The sequence below is a fragment of the Protomyctophum parallelum genome (assembly GCF_964188405.1).
Source record: "Protomyctophum parallelum genome assembly, chromosome: 23".
NCBI lineage: Eukaryota > Metazoa > Chordata > Actinopteri > Myctophiformes > Myctophidae > Protomyctophum > Protomyctophum parallelum.
This window is the reverse complement of record NC_139715.1, coordinates 15410786-15433444: the sequence shown is the minus strand read 5'-3', so window position 1 is coordinate 15433444 and position 22659 is coordinate 15410786. Positions and strand designations below refer to the sequence as shown.

At 43.1% G+C, this 22659-nt stretch overlaps 1 protein-coding gene across 1 annotated transcript; it reads left to right on the top strand.

Moving 5' to 3' along the window:
* The first annotated feature begins 2377 nt into the window (after positions 1 to 2377).
* On the top strand, positions 2378 to 21482 carry ndufs1 (NADH:ubiquinone oxidoreductase core subunit S1). The gene is made up of 19 exons (XM_083758641.1): positions 2378 to 2468; positions 5624 to 5700; positions 5958 to 6049; positions 6838 to 6945; positions 7465 to 7541; positions 7788 to 7869; positions 8559 to 8689; positions 10393 to 10578; positions 12333 to 12467; positions 12569 to 12683; positions 13262 to 13407; positions 14619 to 14747; positions 15741 to 15870; positions 16507 to 16667; positions 17572 to 17726; positions 18732 to 18907; positions 19487 to 19621; positions 19847 to 19919; positions 20898 to 21482. The coding sequence occupies exons 2-19, from the start codon at positions 5628 to 5630 to the stop codon at positions 20987 to 20989; spliced, it is 2196 nt and encodes a 731-aa protein (XP_083614767.1). The 5' UTR covers positions 2378 to 2468; positions 5624 to 5627; the 3' UTR covers positions 20990 to 21482.
* The last annotated feature ends 1177 nt before the right edge of the window (positions 21483 to 22659 follow it).

Here is a 22659-nt window from a genome sequence, read left to right as displayed (position 1 = left end):
TAAGTCTCTAAATGTTCTGATGAATTGAAAATGGTGGGCCTTATTGTAAACAAGTGTAATGTTTCATCATAGTGTCCACAGTTTTTGTATTGAGTTGTACTTTTGTTTGAATTAAATGTACTCATTCTGCATACTGTTTATAAATCAATACATTGAAACTGGGACTCAACTAATGCAAATTACAGCAATGTTGTTATTCAATTGAGCCATTTACACGTATATTAATTGCATTTCTGTTATATTAAATATGCTAAAGTGGCTTACATTTATTTAAATTGCCTTTGTACATGTTTTCTTTAAATAAACAACACAAAAGGAAGTTCACATTGGTGCTGCATTATTTCATAGGCCAGTGGTCTACTTCAACAGGAGAACAGGAGCGCCACCAACAGGTGGATTTTTGAAAATGACTCAAATCATGAAGGCAGTGTGCAATTTATGTGGAATCTTTCACAGACTTTCATACTAGGCTGAGGAATATATCCCACCCTTTTCACATTGGCCAGTTACAGCGCCACCAACAGGTGGATCTGTTGTTGTTGTTGTTGTTGTAGTAACGACCCAGCACACTCAAACAAAAGGCTGATGACCCCCCTTGGGCCCCCTCAACTCTCACTATAACTAGACACTTTACCTCCTCCTCCCCCCTCTCTCTCTCTGTTTAAAAGTAGGCCTACAGAAAAAATCTCAAAGTACAGGTGAAAATATAGTACAGGACGGCTCGCCCCACGGCTTGGGATATCCGTGGATATACATCCCTTATGTTTATCCATAATTTATTAATTAATTGTGTGGACTTAGATTGTTATTCGTCTATACTCCATGGTGGTCTGTGGCTCAAATGCAGAATAAATAATGGGCCTTGATATGAAAAGGATAGGTCTAGGATCTGTTTTGTGCGTGTGTGAGCCTAGCCTATAGACCGATTCCGTACCGGTTTCATGGTCGCAGCCTACGTATTTCCTGTAGGCGGACTCGACATAGCTGCGGGAGTAAAACCCTCACCAGGCGCACCTCTTCCACTACAGTGAACGGCAGAGTGACTGATGTTAGTTTGCCTCAAACTTTACTCCTTTACCTGCTTTTTTACTAACACTAACATTACAAAGATGCCCAGAACATCGAGATGAACCTGTGTAGTTTATGGCTGCTCCAACAGTAGTGGCAACATAAAAAAATAAAAAAAACGGAATGTCTAATATCCACCGCTGTGGCGGAGACCAGAGCCATTGAGTAATGGTTGAGACAAAGCAGTGAAAGATACATAACGCAATACCAAATCTTTCTGTTTATTAACACAAGGCTGCTGCTGTACTTTATACCTCATACTTTAAATGCTTAGTATGAGGTATAAAATACAGCAGCCTTGTGTTCATAAAACAGAAAGATTGGGTATTGGGTAAGACTGAAATTACGTATCTTTCAGGACCCTTCACTGCTTTGTCTCAACCATTACTCAATGGCTCTGGTCTCCGCCACCGAGGTGGATATTAGACATTCCGTTTTTTTTTTTTTTTTATGTTGCCACTACTGTTGGAGCAGCCATAAACTACACAGGTTCATCTCGATGTTCTGGGCATCTTTGTAATGTTAGTGTTAGTAAAAAAGCAGGTAAAGGAGTAAAGTTTGAGGCAAACTAACATCAGTCACTCTGCCGTTCACTGTAGTGGAAGAGGTGCGCCTGGTGAGGGTTTTACTCCCGCAGCTATGTCGAGTCCGCCTACAGGAAATACGTAGGCTGCAACCATGAAACCGGTACGGAATCGGTCTATAACTATGCCGATATGAGCATTGATTGTGTATCATATTATATTCCATGTAGGCCTACTTGTTATTTTATTTTTCTAAAATATGAAAGACAATAAACTGGATTCCCCCCCAACTGCTTTAGTTCTGAAAGTTATTTTTAAGTTTTTTAACATTTAAAATTTTTAACAACTTGAGTTGTTTGTGAACCATAAATTCTGCTTAAAAGAAATCATATATTATGAAAGACTCAAGATGTTATTTTCTTTAGTTTTGACTACTTGACATTGTAGAAACATTATAAAGAACACACTGACACACGCACACACACGCACACATGCACGCGCGTGCGCACGCACACACACACACACACACACACACACACACACACACACACACACACACAGTCACTCACACACACACACACACACACACACACACACACACACACACACACACACACACACACACACACACACACACACACACACACACACACACACACACACACACACACACACACACACACACACACACAATTTATTATTTATTAATAACGTGATTAAATTTGAGCTTTTATTTTATTGAGACATGCTTTTACCGGAAGTACGTGTGTGTTTCCATTGACTAACTTCCGCTGTATTCGCCATACTAGCTGGTGTTTTTGTTTGTTGCAGTAAATATCAGCGCTGTTCTGGTCCAGAAGGCCAAATAGCGACACGGTAAGAAAACAACACATTCTTTAAGATGTTAGAAATGATAGCACTGCAAATGGCTTGTGTTGAAAAAGACTACCGGAGGAAAGGGTCGCGTTTGACCGGCCAGTCGACAGCTAACTGTACGGTGTCCTTGAATAATCTTAGCCTGCTAGCATGCTGCGCAGCACGAAATATTATGATGTTATGACTGAGCTAGAGCACTGGTTCCCAAACTTTTTCATGTCAAGGACCCCCCCAAATTGACACTTATTAGCCCCGCGGGCCCCCATTTGAAAACATATGCCAGGAACCCCACAATAGAGAAGATTGTTACGGCTTATAGCAGTGATTCCCAACCATTTCTATTTCAAGGACCCCCAGTTTGACATGCATTAGTCTACGGAGTACGGACCCCCATTTCATGGCATTTCTATCTCTTGAGACCCCAATTTATATTGTATAATCAATGTTAATTTAACTCTTGAGTGTACAAATTTGGTTCCAAATGTACAGTACATTTAAGTACTGTACTTAAATGTAAAATGTAAAGGTCTGTAACTCTGAGAGTGTACAAATGTACACCTAATTTCCTATACCGGCTATCATTTAGCTGGGGACCCCCTGAAACTCCCTCAAGGACTGAGCTATAGGATAAATATGACATGTTAATATATTAATACAGTGGTTTTCAACCTATTTCATGTCAAGGACCATTATTTATTCAGCATTTAAAGCTACGGACCACCATTTGATGAGATTTAGCCTCTCAGACCCAAAACTATAGATTGTTTTGTCATTGGATAAGATTTTGTCCACAATTCCATGCTTTTTGTAAATTAAGTAGAAAAATGCAGGTGTTCAACAATAATTTAACTCTTGATACTCTCCAGAGTTAAAGATCTAATAAGGTTCTATTTGGTTCCCAACTCTCCATCATTTAGCTGGGGACCACTTGGAGCCCCCTCAAGGACCACTAGTGGTCGCCGGACCACTGGTTTAGAACCACTGTATTAATGTAATATCGTCACCCTATTCCTCCACACCATAAAAAAAAGTATTTTCATTCCGAGAACAGTTTATTGTGTTATTTGGGATTTTTGACAATGCAGAAGGAGCACTGGCCACGCACCATGGCCCGGGTCTGCAATAAGTCCTCTGTTGTTGTTGACAGCACTGTCATAGGCATTGAGCTATGAGCTATATTAATAGCCATAATCATACCCATGGATTATACCTGAGTCATGACATGTCATTATGTCAGTCATGTTTCATGGCGATCATTGACGATGATTATGACAGTCCTGATGCACCGAATATTCGGCCGCAGAAGATATTCGTCAGAAAATGGCTAAAAATGCATTTTCGGCATATTCGGTTTCAGCCCCAATAGGCAGAAAATATATCACCGAATAGTGTATGCAATTAATGCATTCAAAAGAGCTGAATAAATGTTTTATGAACCCATAATAGTGATTATTATTTAAGTTAAGTTTTGCCATAACCATTTATTTTTCCATGAATCAGGTAGCTTTAAGGTACGGCCATGACAGCAATGGTAGGAAAAAAGATATACAATATTAATTATATTCGGTTTTCGGCCAACTGTTTCCTATATTCGGTATTCGGTTTCGGCCAAGAATTTCCCTTTCGGTGCATCCCTGTCATAATCATCGTCAAGTATACGAGCGTGGCCCAGGCCGTAGCGTAACGGTCTGGGCACCGGACTGGTAATCCAGTCGCAGTGTGCCGCGGGTTCGACTCCCGGACCCGACACGGCCTTTACTGCATGTCATCCCCCCATCTCTCTCCCGTTTCCTGTCAGCCTACTGTCTGTCCCTTCAAAAATCAATAAAAGGCGTAAGCCGCAAAAAAATATCTTAAAAAAAAAAAAAAAAGTATACGAGCGTCATGTTGTGAACCATGGCTAACTAACCCATGGATGTGCAGTAATTTAATTAATTTAAAGGACCCACGGTTGCTTTACAAGTTGATTAATCTCTGGCACCCAATCTACACTGTCAAATAAAATGCTAATGTTAATTTGACTCTGAGAGGGTACAAAATGGAACCAAATGGACCCTTATTTGTTCACTCTCAGAGATACAGACGTGTACGTTGTAAGCCAAGGGTTCCAAGGGTACCATTTAGATGGGGACCCCCTGGAACCCACTGTTCATAAGTTTATTCATGTTGTAGGGCTACAGCCAGGCAGTTGGGACATTTGCCAAGGAAATTATGTTATCAGATACTCTCAGTTAACTTATGATTGGCATATATGCGGCCCACTGGTGTTTGATTACTAGTTACATATGTACTCTGTAGAGCTTAAACTTGTCCCAGGGCGGTCACGAGGATTGATTTAACTAACCTACTCAATATGGATGTTGAAGTGGACCGTTGCTTGTTTTGGAATTAGAGGTGCTCCGGTAAGGATTTTTGGACCGATCCCGATCACCAAATTGTTGTTCGGACGATCGGATCGGCCGATACCGATCTTGTGCGTATTGAATATTTCCAAAATTATTATCATTATTATTATCATTATTATATGTCAAAACCCACGTCAAAACTGTTCCTGTTTGTGTGTGGGGAGGAAGGGGAGAATATTTAGGCCTGTCACAAAGATGCAAAACGATATTATACTATGAATCTGATTGACCTTTATACCACTTGAAATGGTATAAAAGGTCGGTTTCTCCAGATCGGGTAAATTGACGATCACGATCGAGTCATTTGACGTTGAGGACCTTTCAGTGTATTTAACCCATTTAGACCTGAGAACTGATTCTACAAATGCCTTCTAAATTGTGACTTCTAAATTGTTTCTATATCGGTGGTTCTCAACCTATTTCATCATTTTCATGTCAAGGACCCCCAGAATTGTATGTAATTGGCCACGGATCCCCATCTCAAAAAAGCAAATATTTGAGTTAAAAATGTTTGCTGTGAAAGAATATATTGTTAAAAAACATGTGCATGTTTTCACGATTTTTCAAAATGGCAGATCTACAGTAGCAGATCTACAAGCTCATAGCGCAGCACCGATTGCCACGCTATGAGCTTGTAGATCTGCTATTTTTAAGGGTTTCCCGTCCTGATCACGTTAAAAGTCACATAAATAATAGATCCTCCCATGTCTGTCTAACTGCAATGTACTTGCTTTTGTGGTCTCCTTACAGCATCATGCTGCGTTTGCCCGCCGTTGGCCGAGCTCTGGCCGGAGCAACCAAGAGCAGCCTGTCTCCGTCCAACAGTGGTGAGTGACTCTGTTTGTTGTAAATACTACTTATCGAGAGTTTGTGGGAGGGATTGGAAAGGTGTGTGTGTGTGTGTGCGGTGTGCATGGTAGTTGACTGACACTTAGTTTTGTTGACAGACAAACATCCAAGGTGACATCCTATCCCATAGATATGGATTCCGGGGTCTACACCATTTAGATTGTTCTTCTGTCTGACTCATTTTTATAATGCCATACAAGTGAAATGCTGTGTCACTGTGTTCACCATATTGCAGTGCGTGTCCCGGTGCGTGCCGCCAGTAACCTGGTGGAAGTGTTTGTGGATGGGAAGGCCGTGGAGGTGGAGCCAGGGACCACTGTGTTGCAGGTAAACGGATAGACCCGTCATGGATTCAAGTTCTCAGTCCTCACCAGTCATTTAGGAAGCCGGCTTCTATGGAAGCGTGCCGTGCACTCAAAATAGCAGATCTACAAGCTCACAACACGTCGCGCTGCGACGTGTTGTGAGCTTGTAGATCAACTATTTTCAGTCATTAGTTATTTTGAGATGACTGAGTATTTGAAGTGGTCAAACTAGCATGTTCAGAAGCATCTGCCACCATGAAACATGAATGGTCTAGGATATTTCATTAAAGCAAAGGTCAATCTGTTATTTGTTCAACTTGTCGGCTGCATGTATGTAACAGGCTGCAGCAACACAGGTTTTAGAATGACGGAAACATCGTCATCTCTTACTTTTCTTTTTTAAACGAAGCGCTATAGAGTGTCGCAGTCCCTTCCTCTGCGAGGGCACCGGAAGATAATTCCCCATTCATTTTCCCATTAGACGTTTCAAAACGTATTTATTTAAAGACCTGTAAGCCTCGGACAAAGCCAACAGCCGTGTTGACAAATCATGACAATAATTTATAAAGATCTTTTTTTGGGGCCGAACAAATAATTAGAAGAAAAAAGGGCAGTGTACAACGGGGACCGCATGTAATTCCAACGGAGCATTAGGACGCATGTCGGACTAGCGTCTGCTCCCGTGCTTGTGGTTAGGGGATGAGGTGGGTTGTCGTTTGTCGGACCAATGACTAGTCTGAACAACGTACTGCACCCGTGTACAACAACTTTTTTTACTGTGTGTGCGTGTGCGTGTGCTCGCTCTCTTAGGCCTGTGAGAAGATGGGAGTCCAGATTCCAAGGTTCTGTTATCATGAAAGACTCTCTGTAGCTGGAAACTGCAGGATGTGTCTGGTGGAGATCGAGAGAGCCCCAAAGGTAGCTGCACGCATCTGACCTGGCTTCAGCATTCACTAGATATGACCTTTTTATAAAGGTAGCTGCACACATCTGACCTGGCTTCAGCATTCACTAGATATTTTGAAATGCACCCCAAGCATCTTTAATAAAAGGTTGAAGGTAGGGCGGCTGCAGCTAGCGATGATTATTTTCCCCTTCCGTTGCTTTCCAATTAATCTAACGACATATTTGTTTTTATACCAGTGAAAACATCCCAATAGATCTTTATTGTAATGTATAACCACTTGCAGTAAGCACATTGCACATTTTAAGCTGCAATCAGGTTAGAACACTGTATACTTTGTCCATATAAACGTAGCCAGGGATAAAGCTCAAGTCAATATTGTCTTCATATTTTGTAGCATGGCAGTTTTTGAATGTCTGTCTCTGGTGTTATCTTTTTACCATAATATATTAGTAACTCACACTGTGTGTGTGTGTGTGTGTGTGCGTGTGCATGTGTGTATGTGTGTGCATGCCCGCTTGTGTGTCTTCCAGCCAGTGGCAGCCTGCGCCATGCCAGTGATGAAGGGATGGAACATCCTTACCAACTCAGACAAAACACGCAAAGCCAGGTAAACACACCGACTCCAACACATCAACAATGTCACTTAACCTGGGGCCTATTTCATGAAACTTGGATTTAAGCCAAAACCAGGGTTGTTAAATCCTGGTCTGTACAGCCTGGTTTATTCCGTTCCACTAAAGCCAAGCGAGCCTTAGAATGGGCGGATTTGTGTTTATGTGGTTCTTGTCATCTCAAATGTGGTACTGTGATTTGTATACTTTACCTTGGCTTACGTCTGTCTGTGCGGAGTCAGAGAGGGGGTGATGGAGTTCCTGTTGGCCAACCATCCACTGGACTGTCCCATCTGTGACCAGGGAGGGGAGTGTGACCTGCAGGTAATCACAGGAATTGGTGTGGGATATATGTCATATAAGGTCACTCTGTTAAATGGTGACCTCATCACATTTGTTATGACGGCTATGTCCGTTTTTAGCACAAGGAGGCGGTGGTTGGCTCAGGGTTAGAGTGGCCGGATGGCAACCGCAAGGTTGCCAGTTCGAACCCGGGCTCCCCCAGAGTTAGTGTCGAAGTGTCCCTGAGCAAGACACTGAACCCCTAATTGCTCCTGATGTGCTGGTTGGTGCCTTGCATGGTTTCCTACTGCCATCGGTGTATGAATGTGTCATTATGTGTGTGAGTGGGTGAATGTAATGCACAATCTATGTAAAGCACCTTGGATAGGCGCTATATAAATGCACCATTTACCATTTATTTACCAAGGAGTTTTTTTCAGAAGAATCATGAAAACCGCGGTCACAGAGGTATCCGATATTATCCAACTATTCAGTTAGCTCTCTCCACCCATGGCAGCATCATGAGCCTCTGCCATGACACGTATGGCGCTGTAATAGGCCAATGTGAAAAGGGTTCTTATGGCAATTGGGTGATTTGAGGCATTTTGTTCCAAAAATGTGTTTTGCAAAAATTCCACCTGTTGGAACGTGAAAAGGGTGGGACATATTCCTCAGCAATACCAGCCACTGACTGCACTGCTAACAGCCTTCTCCACCTTGTGCGTTCCCAGGACCAGTCGATGCAGTTCGGCGCAGACCGCAGTCGTTTCACAGAGGGCAAGAGAGCTGTGGAGGACAAGAACATCGGTCCGCTCATCAAGACCATCATGACACGCTGCATTCAGTGCACGCGCTGTGTCCGGTCAGTATAACTGCATTCAGTGCACACACTGTGTCCGGTCAGTATAACTGCATTCAGTGCACACGCTGTGTCCGGTCAGTATAACTGCATTCAGTGCACACGCTGTGTCCGGTCAGTATAACTGCATTGAGTGCACACGCTGTGTCCGGTCAGTATAACTGCATTCAGTGCACACACTGTGTCCGGTCAGTATAACTGCATTCAGTGCACGCGCTGTGTCCGGTCAGTATAACTGCATTCAGTGCACACACTGTGTCCGGTCAGTATAACTGCATTCATTGCACACGCTGTGTCTGGTCAGTATAACTGCATTCAGTGCACACGCTGTGTCCGGTCAGTATAACTGCATTCAGTGCACGCGCTGTTTCTGGTCAGTATAAGTGGTCAGTATAAGTGTAAATGAGACAGAGAAAATAAATATTTTTTTTAAATTAACACCTCTCTCGCTTTGGGAATGCCAAAGATTTTGATTCCCTTCAATATTGAACTACACATTTCCCCCCCGCCATGGAGACCCAGGTTCAGGCTGGGCGCTCCATTAAACACAACTGGCAGTGTATCAGTAGGCCTGTCCCAATTATTGGATAATCACCTTATCACAATTATTTCAGACAATCGCAATTATTTTGGCATAATTGTCAATCGTTTCCATGTTGAAAAATGTCAACAGACACAGACACAGATCTACAAGCTTACAATATGTCACGAAGTGACATGATGTAAGCTTGTAGATCACATCTGATAAACACATACATGGAATTTTGGACAGTGGTACTGTATGTGCTGACTAAGGTCACATTCATACCAGAGAGCTTTGCTGCGATTAAAACGAATCCTGCTGCGCATTGTCAGAAAGTGCGCTTCGTTTGGCAGGTGTGAAGGCTCATTCGAATCCTAATGCGCAGCAAATAACCACATTTTACTCTGCCCAAAAACGTGGGTTTCGCTTCGCTTCGAATCGCACTTGACTACGATTCGGTGCAGGTGTGAATGCAATCCGCAGTAAATAAAGGAAATGAAGCAAACATAATGTGGCGGGTGAGTAGCTGAACACAGTTGGAGACGGAGAAGGCATATTTTACGCAGCGCAAAGATGTCCCGTTACTGTGGATAGACGTGGTCGAATAAGGAGACTGAAGCCCTGATCTAAATGAGGACGTGTACATTAATCAATTGCTTAAGAAAACACATAAAAACACTGCAGTGTATTATAGCCTACATAATATTCTGTCTGTCTGTCTGTCTGTGCGTGCCGTAAACATGGAGTGCTGTCACTGTGTGGGACTGGGGAGTTATATCAGTGCGCTCATGCAGCGCTGTGCCTCCATGCCCAAAAGAACAGTGTGTGGCGGCTGCGTGCGTAGAGAGAGATAGGGGGGGGGGGGGGTCCCAGACGGCACGACACATGCACGTTATGAGTGTAATTTTATCACCATAGATTTCACTGTGTAGGCTATAGTTTATGAATGGAACACATTGATAATGGTCCCCCCTGCTGCGTTTCCAATTGCTGCGAATGACAGTGTGAAGGCAAACCGCAGCCAATTAAATATGCAAGAATCCCAATTCCCCGCCCTTACGGATCTGAGTCTACCGAAGTATTAGGTGAGAATTTGACCTTAGTTGAAGAATGATTTCCTTCTAAACTTCATTGTAAGAGAGCCTCGTCCCTAATTAAATTCCGTCACTTTGACTTTTACCAGTTTTGCCAGCGAAATCGCGGGAGTGGAGGACCTGGGAACGACGGGCCGGGGAAACAACCTGCAGATCGGGACCTACGTGGAGAAGATGTTCATGTCGGAACTGTCCGGCAACGTCATCGACGTGTGTCCCGTCGGAGCGCTCACGTCCAAGCCCTACGCCTTCACCGCCCGCCCATGGGAGACCAGGTAACTAGCACTCACCTCCAACGGTGTTGATTTCGTCGACTAAAAGTAAGACGAAGAATGTTCGTCGACTACCTTTTTTCACAGGTGAAAACTAAATAGAAACTAAATGAAAACCAAGCTATGGTGCTATCTATGAAGACTAAATATACTGACAATTTTGTCAACAAATAAGAACTAGACTAAAATGTTAGGAAGGGACTAGTGGACAAGAGATCCAGTATAAGTAATTTTACACTTGGTTTCATGCTGAAAATAGCAGAACTACAAGCTCACGTCGTGAGCTTGGAGATCGGCTATTTTCAGAAAGTGTAAAAAGTAAAAACTGGTATTACGACGGCATCAAGGCCCACCAAAATGCATTTTAGTCAACTAAATCAACTGTAGATTTAGTCGACTAAAATCTTATGACATTTAGTTGACTAAAACTAGACTAACACAAAGACATTCCAGGTGACTTCACGGCCCGCCCATGGGAGACCAGGTAACTAGCGCTCACCTCCAAGCCCTACCTACGCCTTCAATCAATCAGTCAATCAATGCTTTATTTCAGACCCAGGGAGATCCATATCACATAACAATAAATTAAAAACAAACAAACAAACAGTTATGTTAATTATGTATGCTGTATACCGGTACACGAGACCGGTAAACTGCTCGTTTTCAAGAGAAAGCTGTAGTATAAAAAAAGCTTACACTTTAGCAAAATATCATGTCTGATGAGAATGTACTGCGCTGGACTGTACATTGTGTACAAGCACCGTGGAGTCAACTCACACTCTCCAACAGACATCCTCAGCCACGCTCCAAAAGTGGCAGCACCGGTCACTCATTAGTAGGCTAATCAAATCAAATATAAACTGTCAATGTTACATCAGCATAAGGGTGGACATTGGAGGGGGTGGACATTGTGAAAAAAGTTATATTCAATTCAAAGAGGACTACATGACTGAACCTTATGTTGCATTTAATTAAAAAAGAGGACAGAGGTCCCTCTGTGCCCAGTTAAGATCTGGTGCTTTACCTCTGGCAGTTGAGGTGGGCAGATATACTGGCATTCCTGAGGAGCAGCGACTGTGTGCTCTTTGTGACCTGGGAGTTGTAGAGGATGAGTTTCATTTTGTTTTCTGTTGTCCACTATACCATGATTTAAGAAACGTTTTATTTGAAAAATTCATAGAGAAGGCATGGCAGTTACGTTGGAGAACGATGTATCCATGAGTAACTGTCTATTTGTGTATATGTATCATTATATATGCACAATTTTGTGAGTGTCTTGTAAGCCCGTGCGGGCTGGACATCTTATGATGTAGGACACTTTAATAAAAACTCTATCTATCTATAGCATTCTGTGCAAATATAAAATAGCTGATACTTATATGTAAGTGGTTATGGTGAAATAAACCATTAACACTGGTTAGTTTGGAGGGGGCGAGGGTCCCCCAAAACACCGTCTCCGTGTGGCAAAAAGGGCAGATAAAGGGGCTAAATACTTGCTTACTCAAAATACGTCCTCGTCTGGATGGCCCCTGAAGCTAATCGTGTGTGTGTGTGTGTGTGTGTGTGTGTGTGTGTGTGTGTGTGTGTGTGTGTGTGTGTGTGTGTGTGTGTGTGTGTGTGTGTGTGTGTGTGTGTGTGTGTGTGTGTGTGTGTGTGTGTGTGTGTGTGTGTGTGTGTGTGTGTGTGTGTGTGTGTGTGTGTGTGTGTGTGTGTGTGTGTGTGTGTGTGTGTGTGTGTGTGTGTGTGTGTGTGTGCAGGAAAACGGAGTCCATCGACGTGCTGGATGCAGTGGGCAGTAACATCGTGGTGAGCACCAGGGGAGGAGAGGTCATGAGGGTCCTGCCCAGGCTCAACGAGGACGTCAACGAAGAATGGATCTCTGACAAGACCAGGTATCTCTCTCTCTCTCTCTCACACATTCAGAATTAACTCCCAATCATTTTTATATTTATGTAGCCAACCTTTTTCACGCAATTCTGTGTGTGTCCCTAAGGTTTGCATACGACGGCCTCAAGAGACAGAGATTGACCCTACCGATGGTGAAGGACCACTCGGGCCAGCTTAAAACCACCACCTGGGAGGATGTCCTCACGCGCGTGGCCGGAGTGGTACGTCCGTCCGTCTGTCCCTCCCTCCCTCCCTCCCTGGGTCTACGAGTCTGTTCTTTACTACTCTTCCTCTTCTACTCACTATGGATCAGTGATGCATCCTTAGACTCACTAAATTGAGAAATAATGTCACCCTCTGGGGGTCCTGGGATGCAATACTGTACTCAGTACTGTACTCTAACGTTGTTGAAGTAGGACTCATGAAATGTCCCGGGGACCCATCTAAAAGACCACCCCTGGGTCTAGGGATCCATTACATTGAAAACCTGTTTACATCACTGGTGGATTGGGATGTTTTGAACTAGACCAGTGGTTCTCAAACATTTTCATGTCTAGGACACCCAAGTTGATATGTGTTGATGGGCCGACTCTGATGAAGACCATATAGGTCGAAACGTTAGTCATTTATTTTTACATTATACTAGCACCTAAATAAAAAGGCTTACATTTCCTATGATGCACCGGACTGGCCGCTCCAGGCTTGAGGCGCGTTGGTAGATTCCCTTTGTTGATACGTGTCGATAGTTGCCTCTTCCTATGGGATAAATGTACTGACAAGTGCGTGTGTGTGTGTTCAGTTGCAAGGCGTCCAGGGCAGTGAGGTGGCTGCCATAGCAGGAGGCATGGTGGATGCAGAGGCTCTGGTCTCACTCAAAGACCTCCTCAACAGACTCAACTCAGACAACCTCTGTACCGAGGAGCTGTTCCCCATGGCTGGGGCAGGGTAAGAGAGAGAGATAGAGTGTGTGTGTGTGTGTGTGTGTGAGAGAGAAAGAGAGAGAATGGGGGAAAAAAACATGCCTGCTTCACACACAAATCTGCAATTTAATACACAAATTAATAAATTTACCCAAAAGTGACAACAAAACAAAGTATTATCTTGCTCACGGTAGGGATGTGTAAATGTGTCCAAAATGAAAATCGATTTGTATAATTCAATATTAACGATTAATCGATTAATCGTTTGGGGGGGGGGGGGGTTTAACTTTTTTTTTTTTTTTTTTTTTATGAACCCTACAAATAAAAAAAATCTTCCCCCCAAGGGGTACCTAAGTCAAAAAAGTTTGGGAACCCCTGATGTAGTTGATTAACAATAATTGTAACTCTTGAGAGTTAATAAGGGTCCATTTGGTTACTAACTCCATCTTTTAAATGAGGACCACTGGTGGTCCCTGGACCACTGTTGATCCAATTGATCACCATAGCAACCCCAGCCTAGGCCTGATTAGGTAAATTCCAAACACCTGCTAAATCCTCCAAACCTGTATCTTGATTGGAATCAATCTCCACTCACACTCCTCTCAGTCATGCAGCTACACAGACACATCCCAGGCACACTTTGGTAGGCCTATAGCCCTGTCCTGTTTGGATGACAATATTGCCTTTCCAACTGATTTTCATTTTAAAAAAAAAACAGAAAAAATAAAAAAAATAACGATTATCGATTATTAATTTTCATAATCGATTTCGGGTCCTATCAACGATAATCGATTAATCGGACCCATCCCTAGCTCACGGTAATGAAAGTATTCCAAGTTGACCCCGCCGATGCAATGAGTCGCCTTGGAAACAAGGAAGTGAGTGTTGATCAAATGGAATACATTTTCGGGTATAGAGCATGTCTATTTCTCGCTTCGAATGTTTTTAAAAACATTCCTGAAAGCATGTCGTTTACTTAAATGACATTGTGTGTTAGTTTACAATACATGGCTGTCATGTTGGGTGCAGCATAACATCAAAGCAGCCCAGCAGCTGCAGCCAGGTGCTCCGAGCGTTTGATTAGACATCGGTCTGTTATAGAGCGGAGCGGCCATTATCCAGATATAACACAACCGCTGAATTCGGCGATTGACCAATCAGAATGAAGCATTCGACCAGGCCGTGTAATAATCCCACTGACCGTACGGTACTCTGCGTTCTCCTGTCTTCACACAGAACTGACTTGCGCTCCAACTACCTGCTGAACACTGGCATCGCTGGCATAGAAGACTCTGACCTGTTACTGCTGATAGGAAGCAACCCACGCTATGAGGCCCCGCTGTTCAATGCACGCATCCGCAAGAGGTAACACACACTCACACACACACACACACACACACACACACACACACACACACACACACACACACACGGACTCCCTACTCCCTAGAACAGTGGTTTTCAACCCCTTTTTGTATCAAGGCCTGTTATTTATTCAGCATTTGAGCCAAGGATCAGCATTTGATGACATTTAGCCTCTGAGACCCAAGACTTGAAATGTTTTGGAAACGATTTTGTCCATAATTCCATCCTGTATTGATGTTGGTACGATAGGAGAGATAACAGGCAAGCGTTAATCAAAATAACTATTATTCTGCAGCAACTAATTGTGCATGTAGACTTATTGTACCGGTAAGTTAAGTAATGCAGATGTTTAACAATAATTGGTTTCATTTGACGCTCTCATGGACTTAAAGATATAGAAGGGTCCATTTGGTGACCCAACTATCCATCATTTAACTGGCGACCACCTGGATTCCCTTCAAGGACCACTGGTTGAAAACCACTGCCCTAGAATACTTAATTGCGCCTCTTTTGAATTTAGTTTTTACTTTATTGCTTCAAACGTGTTTTAACTAAGGTTTTTCAACAACAAAAAACAAACAAAAACATGCTAGGTTTTTCTTACTGTGCGTTCTAAGGCTTTTTCAGTTGCGTTGCTAAATGACCTGTCTTGGAAAGATCTTCTCTCCCTGTTGAGGATTACAAGAAGCCTGACAGTTATGTCATGGTCGGGGAGCAAATTAACCAATGGGCCGATTAATTCATTAATCAGATCACCAATAAACTGAGGGCCCTGTTTTCATCAGATCTACTCTACATCAACACACTGTGAGCTTGTAGATCGGCTATTTGCAGTATTCAGACATGTTTTTCAAAATAGTCAAAAAGCCAAAGAAGTTTAGGGATAAGGGGTTTAGCACGGACGGTAATAGGGCGTCATAACCACAGGCTGAGATCGCTGATATATGCCTCTCTCTCTCTGTGTGTGTCTCTCTTTGTCTCTCCGTCCATTAGTTGGCTTCACAACGAGCTGCGTGTGGCCCTGGTGGGTCGGGAGGTGGACCTCAGCTACACATACGACCATCTGGGAGAGGAGTCCTCCGTTCTGCAGGAGTTGGCTAATGGAACACACCCGTTCAACAAGGTAATGAATGGACACACGCAGAAAAATACAGTCCAGTGGTTCTCACACTTCGAGGACCCCTTATAGCTGTGAGAGCGTACACATGTTGGAACCGTAAAGGATTTAGTTCCATTTACATGCTCTCACAGTTACGGACCTGTAAAGGTCCATTTAGAACCCACCCACTTTTACAGAAAGTGGAAGCATGGTTGTCTCCCAGAATCCAGAATGGACTTACTCCGTGACTCTTGTGTCTTGTCTGTCCATCCTAAACGTCTTGGTGCTGTGTCGAGCACCCAAAATCTACATCTCCTTGACCTTGTAGATACAGCTATTTAAGGTGCATGACACCAGCGCACAACTTATAAATCTGGCTAGTGGTGTGCGATGTGTGTGACAATAATAAACCGTGAACGATTCCAATGTCTTCCAATGCATGCACGTGCGTCTCACGTTCAGCTGCCAGCCAGCTATTCACAGGGAAATAACAATTGACAGACGAGGCACAAAGTGGATTTGGTCCCTAAATAATCCAACATTGGTTTTTTGGAACGAGTTTGGATATTAAAAAAACGCAACACGGTGCAAACAAAGGTTATTTGCAGAGATTCTAAATTGTGTCTCACTGCTCCCTCTGCTGTGTGCGTTGCATGTCAGGTCCTGTCCTCAGCCAAGCGTCCCGTGGTGCTGGTGGGAAGCTCGGCCCTGCAGAGAGACGACAGCGCGGCCATTTGGGGCACCGTGTCCACCATCGCCCAGAACGCCAGGGCCAGCAGTGGAGTGGAGGAAGGCTGGAAGGTCCTCAACGTCCTACACAGGTACACATCATTCCGCAAGGACGACCATGACAATGTGGCCATTCTGTGAGCTGTCCGAAGGTGGCTGTTTTCCTCCGATGTGAATTGTGGCATCATCAGCCATAGCAACCAGCCATAGTCCAAGGCGGAAATAGCAAGACTCCGGTTTAATTCCTGTATCTTGCGTGACGTGGGCACATGCCTCCTTTTTAGGAGACGGGAAGCAGGTTGGAGTCTATTCATTTACAATGGGAGAGTGAACGTGATCACAGCTTCTGAACCATGCCTTAACTCCATGGTCACTGAACTAAATATTGGACCCGACCGTGACCCGATGTTCATACTTAGAGAGATGACTTCCGCACACCCGGTAGGTCATTTGGAGCAGGTGCGATGATGACGAGGCATATACAATCTGGAAAGGAGGGACACCCGCACACCGCCACTTGCTAGGTTCAGAACATTTATTTATTTTATTCCTCAGGCTGAGGAAGGTTGCAAGACCGAAACGTTGCTTCTTAAATAAATGCTCTGAACCTAGCAAGTGGCGGTGTGCGGGTGTCCCTCCTTTCCACAAGATGTTCATACTAAAATGGCTTTTTGTTTTTGCGAGACATACCGTATCAGGAGAATTGATTTGAGCGTTACAGACCCATAAGGGCCCATTTGTTTTCCAAACTATCATATAGCTGGGGCCCCCCTGGAACTGCCTCAAGGACCCCTGAGGGTCCCCGGACCCCACTTTGAGAACCAATGATCTGGCGCAAGTTCATCATAATCTTTTCACTCCCCTCACCCAGGGGCAAATAAAGGCTGGGAATGTGATAAATGAATATAATATGATATTCTCTACCTCAGTGCTGCATTTTCAACAGCACTGTCACTTCCAGTTCTGATTTCCTGACGTGTGTCTGTCCGTCACCAGGGTGGCCAGTCAAGTCGCGGCATTGGACCTGGGCTACAAGGCCGGCGTGGAGGCCATCAGGAAGAACCCTCCCAAAGTTCTGTTTCTGCTGGGAGCGGACGCAGGATGTATCACCAGAGCTGACCTGCCCAAAGACAGCCTGATCATCTACCAGGGTACGTGCTTACATGTAGTTCATACATGGGCAACTGGCGGCCACCTTCACATAATGCTGCCCCAACAGGTTAATATCGGAATACTGATATATTATTGATTTCAGCTGTTTTTATGTCCATTGTATTTATCATAAAGTTAACATAAATGCATTTGAAATTAAATAAAAATTTTACTTTTCAAGATTCCAATTCAAGAATTGCAAAAATATATATAATTTAGGATTTCAATTAAAATATAGCAGATCTACAAGCTCAAAACGCGTTGCAGTGCGACATGTTTTGAACTTGTAGATCGACTATTTTTGCTATGGCAGTATATGCAATGTGGCCCTCTGGAGTGAGTGTGGAACGATAGTGGCCCTTTCCATCTTCAAAGTTTCCCACCCCTGCTGTCGTTAAAGCTGCAGTCCTGGACGTTTTAATGTCTAAAACATGAGCGGTTTGGTTCTGTACGTCTTTTGATCACTTGGTGGAATATTCACTGTTGAAAGACCTGAAACGATGCACGTGTGTTCTAATAGTGGGTTTCGTGTGGATCAGCTAGAGTGTTTTCACGTGTTTAGGGATGTGAGAAAGCCTCGGTTCGCCATCGTTAACACAAACGCGTTCCCACATATTATTATACATTTATTGTATTCATCCAGGAAAAAGAGGGCGTGTAACAACATGCTCAGGTCCGAGTCCCTTCTATTTATAATTAAGCAATATTACATGAGAGGGTGTTCTTCTGCGATACCTTTCGGAACTTTTTCAATGACAGATGTAGCCACTACGACCACAAATGTCCCAAGAAACTAGCTAGCCTAGCCACCGAGTCTGCTGCGCTCTTGAGAGAAAAGCACGGCTGAATTCTTTGTTTTGATTAGCCGTGCCATTATCGTAGTTTAAGCACGGCTAGAAAGCGGTTTCAACCAATCAGATTGCTTCCTCTAAACGACCTGTTGTATAATGTTTGTTGTTTGCATCACAAAAACTGCTTCCTTTTTGCTCCTCTTTTAACTCCAGGTCACCACGGTGACGTGGGCGCGCCCATGGCTGACATCGTCCTCCCGGGCTCCGCCTACACAGAGAAGACCGGCACGTACGTGAACACGGAGGGCCGCAGCCAGCAGACCCGCGTGGCCGTCACCGCCCCGGGGATGGCCCGCGAGGACTGGAAGATCCTCAGGGCCATTTCAGAGGTGAGGAGAACACGAAAACCCTCCACACTGAATACTTCCTCGGCCTGCAACTATCGATTATTTTCTTAGGAGTCTTTTTTTTATATAAGGAGTACAAAATATCTGTTTAAAATAATCCATATACGTGTAGCCTGGGCCTAAATCGATTAGTTGGGTTAACCGTTGCTCCCCTTGCTGAAACTAAGGATTATTAATCATTTGATCTGTCGATCGTATTTGAGATTATTTGATTGAGGTGAATGCTCGTCATGTTATATGACCAGACATTTACAATTTGATCACAAAAATGTCATTGTAATACTTTTCTCATTCCACTAATCTAATTAAACTAATCATTAAACAAATAATAGTTTTTGCTCCTAATTCAGACATCCTCAGTCAACAAAGAGTTTGGCAATAGTGTTGTTGTACTTTTAACCTGTGCTTTCCAAACCATTGTTCCAACAAATGTTTGTTCTCGTTCAAATGCACAAATGAAATGTCTTCTAAAACTGTATAGTAATCCAACCGTGTGTGTGTGTGTGTGTGTGTGTGTGCGTGCGTGCGTGCGTGTGTGTGTGTGTGTGTGTGTGTGTGCAGCTGGCTGGTGTGACCCTGCCGTATGACAACTTAGACGAGGTGAGGGCCAGGCTTGCAGAGGTGTCTCCCAACCTCGTGCGCTACGATGACGTAGAAGAGGCCAACTACTTCAAACAGGCCAACGAACTCTCAGGGGTAAACAAAGACACATTTAACATGCTGTATACACTTGCATATCTACGGCAAGTCATTTACTTTTTATGCTTAGTTTCAACTGAAGCAACTACTTCCACTACATCCTGAGCCACTGCCCATCCTGAGCCACTGCTCATCCTTTAAAACAGTGGAATTATGATTCACAATTTTAAAATGTTTAAAGTGTTTTTAAAATAATACAAGAAATCTCTCTCTCCCTCTCAGGCGGTGAATCAGTCTCTCCTAACAGCTCCTTTAGTACCTCCTCAGCTCACAGCCAAGGACTTCTACATGACAGGTGTGTGTGTGTGTGTGTGTGTGTGTGTGTGTGTGTGTGTGTGTGTGTGTGTGTGTGTGTGTGTGTGTGTGTGTGTGTGTGTGTGTGTGTGTGTGTGAAACAATCAAACTTTTCCTCGCTCTCTCTTAATGAAAATAAACTTTTAATATAGCACCTTTCATACATAAATGCAGCTCAAAGTGCTTCACAGGGCAGAACATAAAAATAGCAATACAACACAAGCAAGCAGGTAAAACAGTAAAACAAGGGAAAGGACATGAAACATAGAAGAAAGAAAAATATAACATGCAGCAAATCAGTCAGAACAGAGTAGAAACACAGATATTGAATACTCAACTAAAAGCAAGAGTGAAGAGGTGAGTCTTGAGTTGAGCTTTAAAAATGTCTGAGCTGGAATGGGAGTTTATTCCAGGCTGTTGGCCTGTAGAAGCAGAAAGCTGCCTCACCATATTATTTTTGGTAGACATTTTTAGGCACTTAGTGGAGGACCTGAGGGGGGCGGTTTGGAACATATCTAGGTAGGCAGTCACAGAGGTAAGAAGGTGCAAGACCATTTAGGGCTCTATAAACAAGTAAAATAAATTTAAAATAAATCCTAAAAACCACCGGGGGCCAATGTAGTGAGGCTAAAACTGGAGTAATATGATCTCTCATCTTAGTTTTAGTTAAAACCCTAGCAGCCGCATTTTGAACAAGTTGACGTCTGTCCGATGATTTCTTTGACAGGCCTGAGAGGAGGGCATTACAATAATCGAGTTGACAAAAGCGTGGACCAACGTTTTTGCAACATTTAAAGACAGATAGGCCTCATGTTTCTAAGATGAAAGAAGGCAGTCTTGGTAGCCTGGTTAATATGCGCATTGAAATTCAATTCTGAATCAATAATAACCCCCAGGTTATATATCTCTCGTGTGTTTTCTTCTTTGAACCTTCTTTTCATTGTGCTCTGTGTTGTCCTTCGTGTCTCTCTCTATCTAGACTCCATCAGCAGGGCTTCCCAGACGATGGCAAAATGTGTGAAGGCACTTACGGAAGGAGCAGACTCCATCGATGAGCCATCCATCTGCTGAATCCCCACACACACACACACGCACACATTTAAACATAGACATGTGGGACATAAATAAGATACATGCACACAGCTGACAAACATGTATGTGGATATACTCCTAAAATTATAACACACCCAGGGTGTGTTTATATCGTAAAATCAATGTTATTTTAACTCTGAGAGAGTACAAATAGAACCAGATTATTTGGTTCCATTTGTACACTCTCAGAGTTACAGACCCATAAGGGTCCATTTGGTTCCAAGCTATCATTTAGCTGGGGACCCCCTGGAACCCCCCCCCTAGGACCCCCCAGAACACCCTTCACACGCACACATAAATGCACACACGTACGTGGGGTTGTCTCTTCCTGTATTTAAGTTATTGATGCTTGTTGTATACAGTGAAATAATTTCCACTCGAGATGAACAGGGAAGGCGCTTTGTTGAAGAAGAGCTGAGAAACTGTCGATGACTTATAAATAAAATCTTAATATTGTATCTCTTAATCCATATTGAGATTTGGTTGTCATTAATTTAGCTGTTAATTTTGTGTTCCTTTTTCCACACACCGGTATAAAGCCATAATTATTTGTTTACTAAAAGCTGTTTATGGCTGCAGGAATGGATCAGAAATCAGATAAAGCATATACTGTACATTTTTATATTAATTGTAAAAGTTATACATTTTTGGTTATATATATATATATATATATATATATATATATAAATAAATATAATTTTTTTGTTATAATTAAACAAGATTCCTATACATACAGGATCTCCTCACTGGTCAACAAAAACATCTTGAAGACCCTAACAGGGGCCCTCCTTGTACAAGGTTTCTTCGACTATGCATGCACCTCTCGGTACAGTACCACAGCACCTCAAAAGTTCCAGACTTCCCAAAACAAGCTGGTCAGGCTACTACTTGCCTCACTCCCCGAACCCACCTCACCCCTGCCCACTTTGACAGGCTGGAATGGCTTAGGGTTGACGACAGAGTACAGCATCTTGCTATGGGCCTGGTCCACAAGATTCGCTACACCATCAAGCTACCCATATACCTGTCTAAATACTTCCTTAATGTCAACGAAGTTCAACAAACTGTGCAACCCAGATTCGGATTTGATTGTGTCGTCCACAGTAAAAGTTTTTGTATAGAGCGTCGCAGTCCCTCCCCCTTTCAGAACAACGAGTGGCCCAGGAAATGAAAACGCAATGCATTTCCCCATAGGCAGTTCTTATTTAATTTATTTAAAGACCTTTTAAGCGTCGTACGAAGCCAACTCTTGTCGTGACAAATCATGACAACACACACAATATTTTGGACCAAACAAATAATTACAAAGAAGAAAGAAACGGCAGGTTACAACACTTTTTTTGGTTGTTTTTCTTCTTTGTAATTATTTGTTTGGTCCAAAATATTGTGTGTTGTCATGATTTGTCACGACAAGAGTTGGCTTCGTACAACGCTTAAAAGGTCTTTAAATAAATTAAATAAGAACTGCCTATGGGGAAATGCATTGCGTTTTCATTTCCTGGGCCGTTCGTTGTTTTGAAAGGGGGAGGGACTGCGACGCTCTATAGAGCTTACTTTTAAAATGTACCCATTCTGCATACTGTTAAAACAGTTTAATTGCCAGGGACGTTAAGACTAGATGCACTGATTTTATTTATTTATTTTTTATA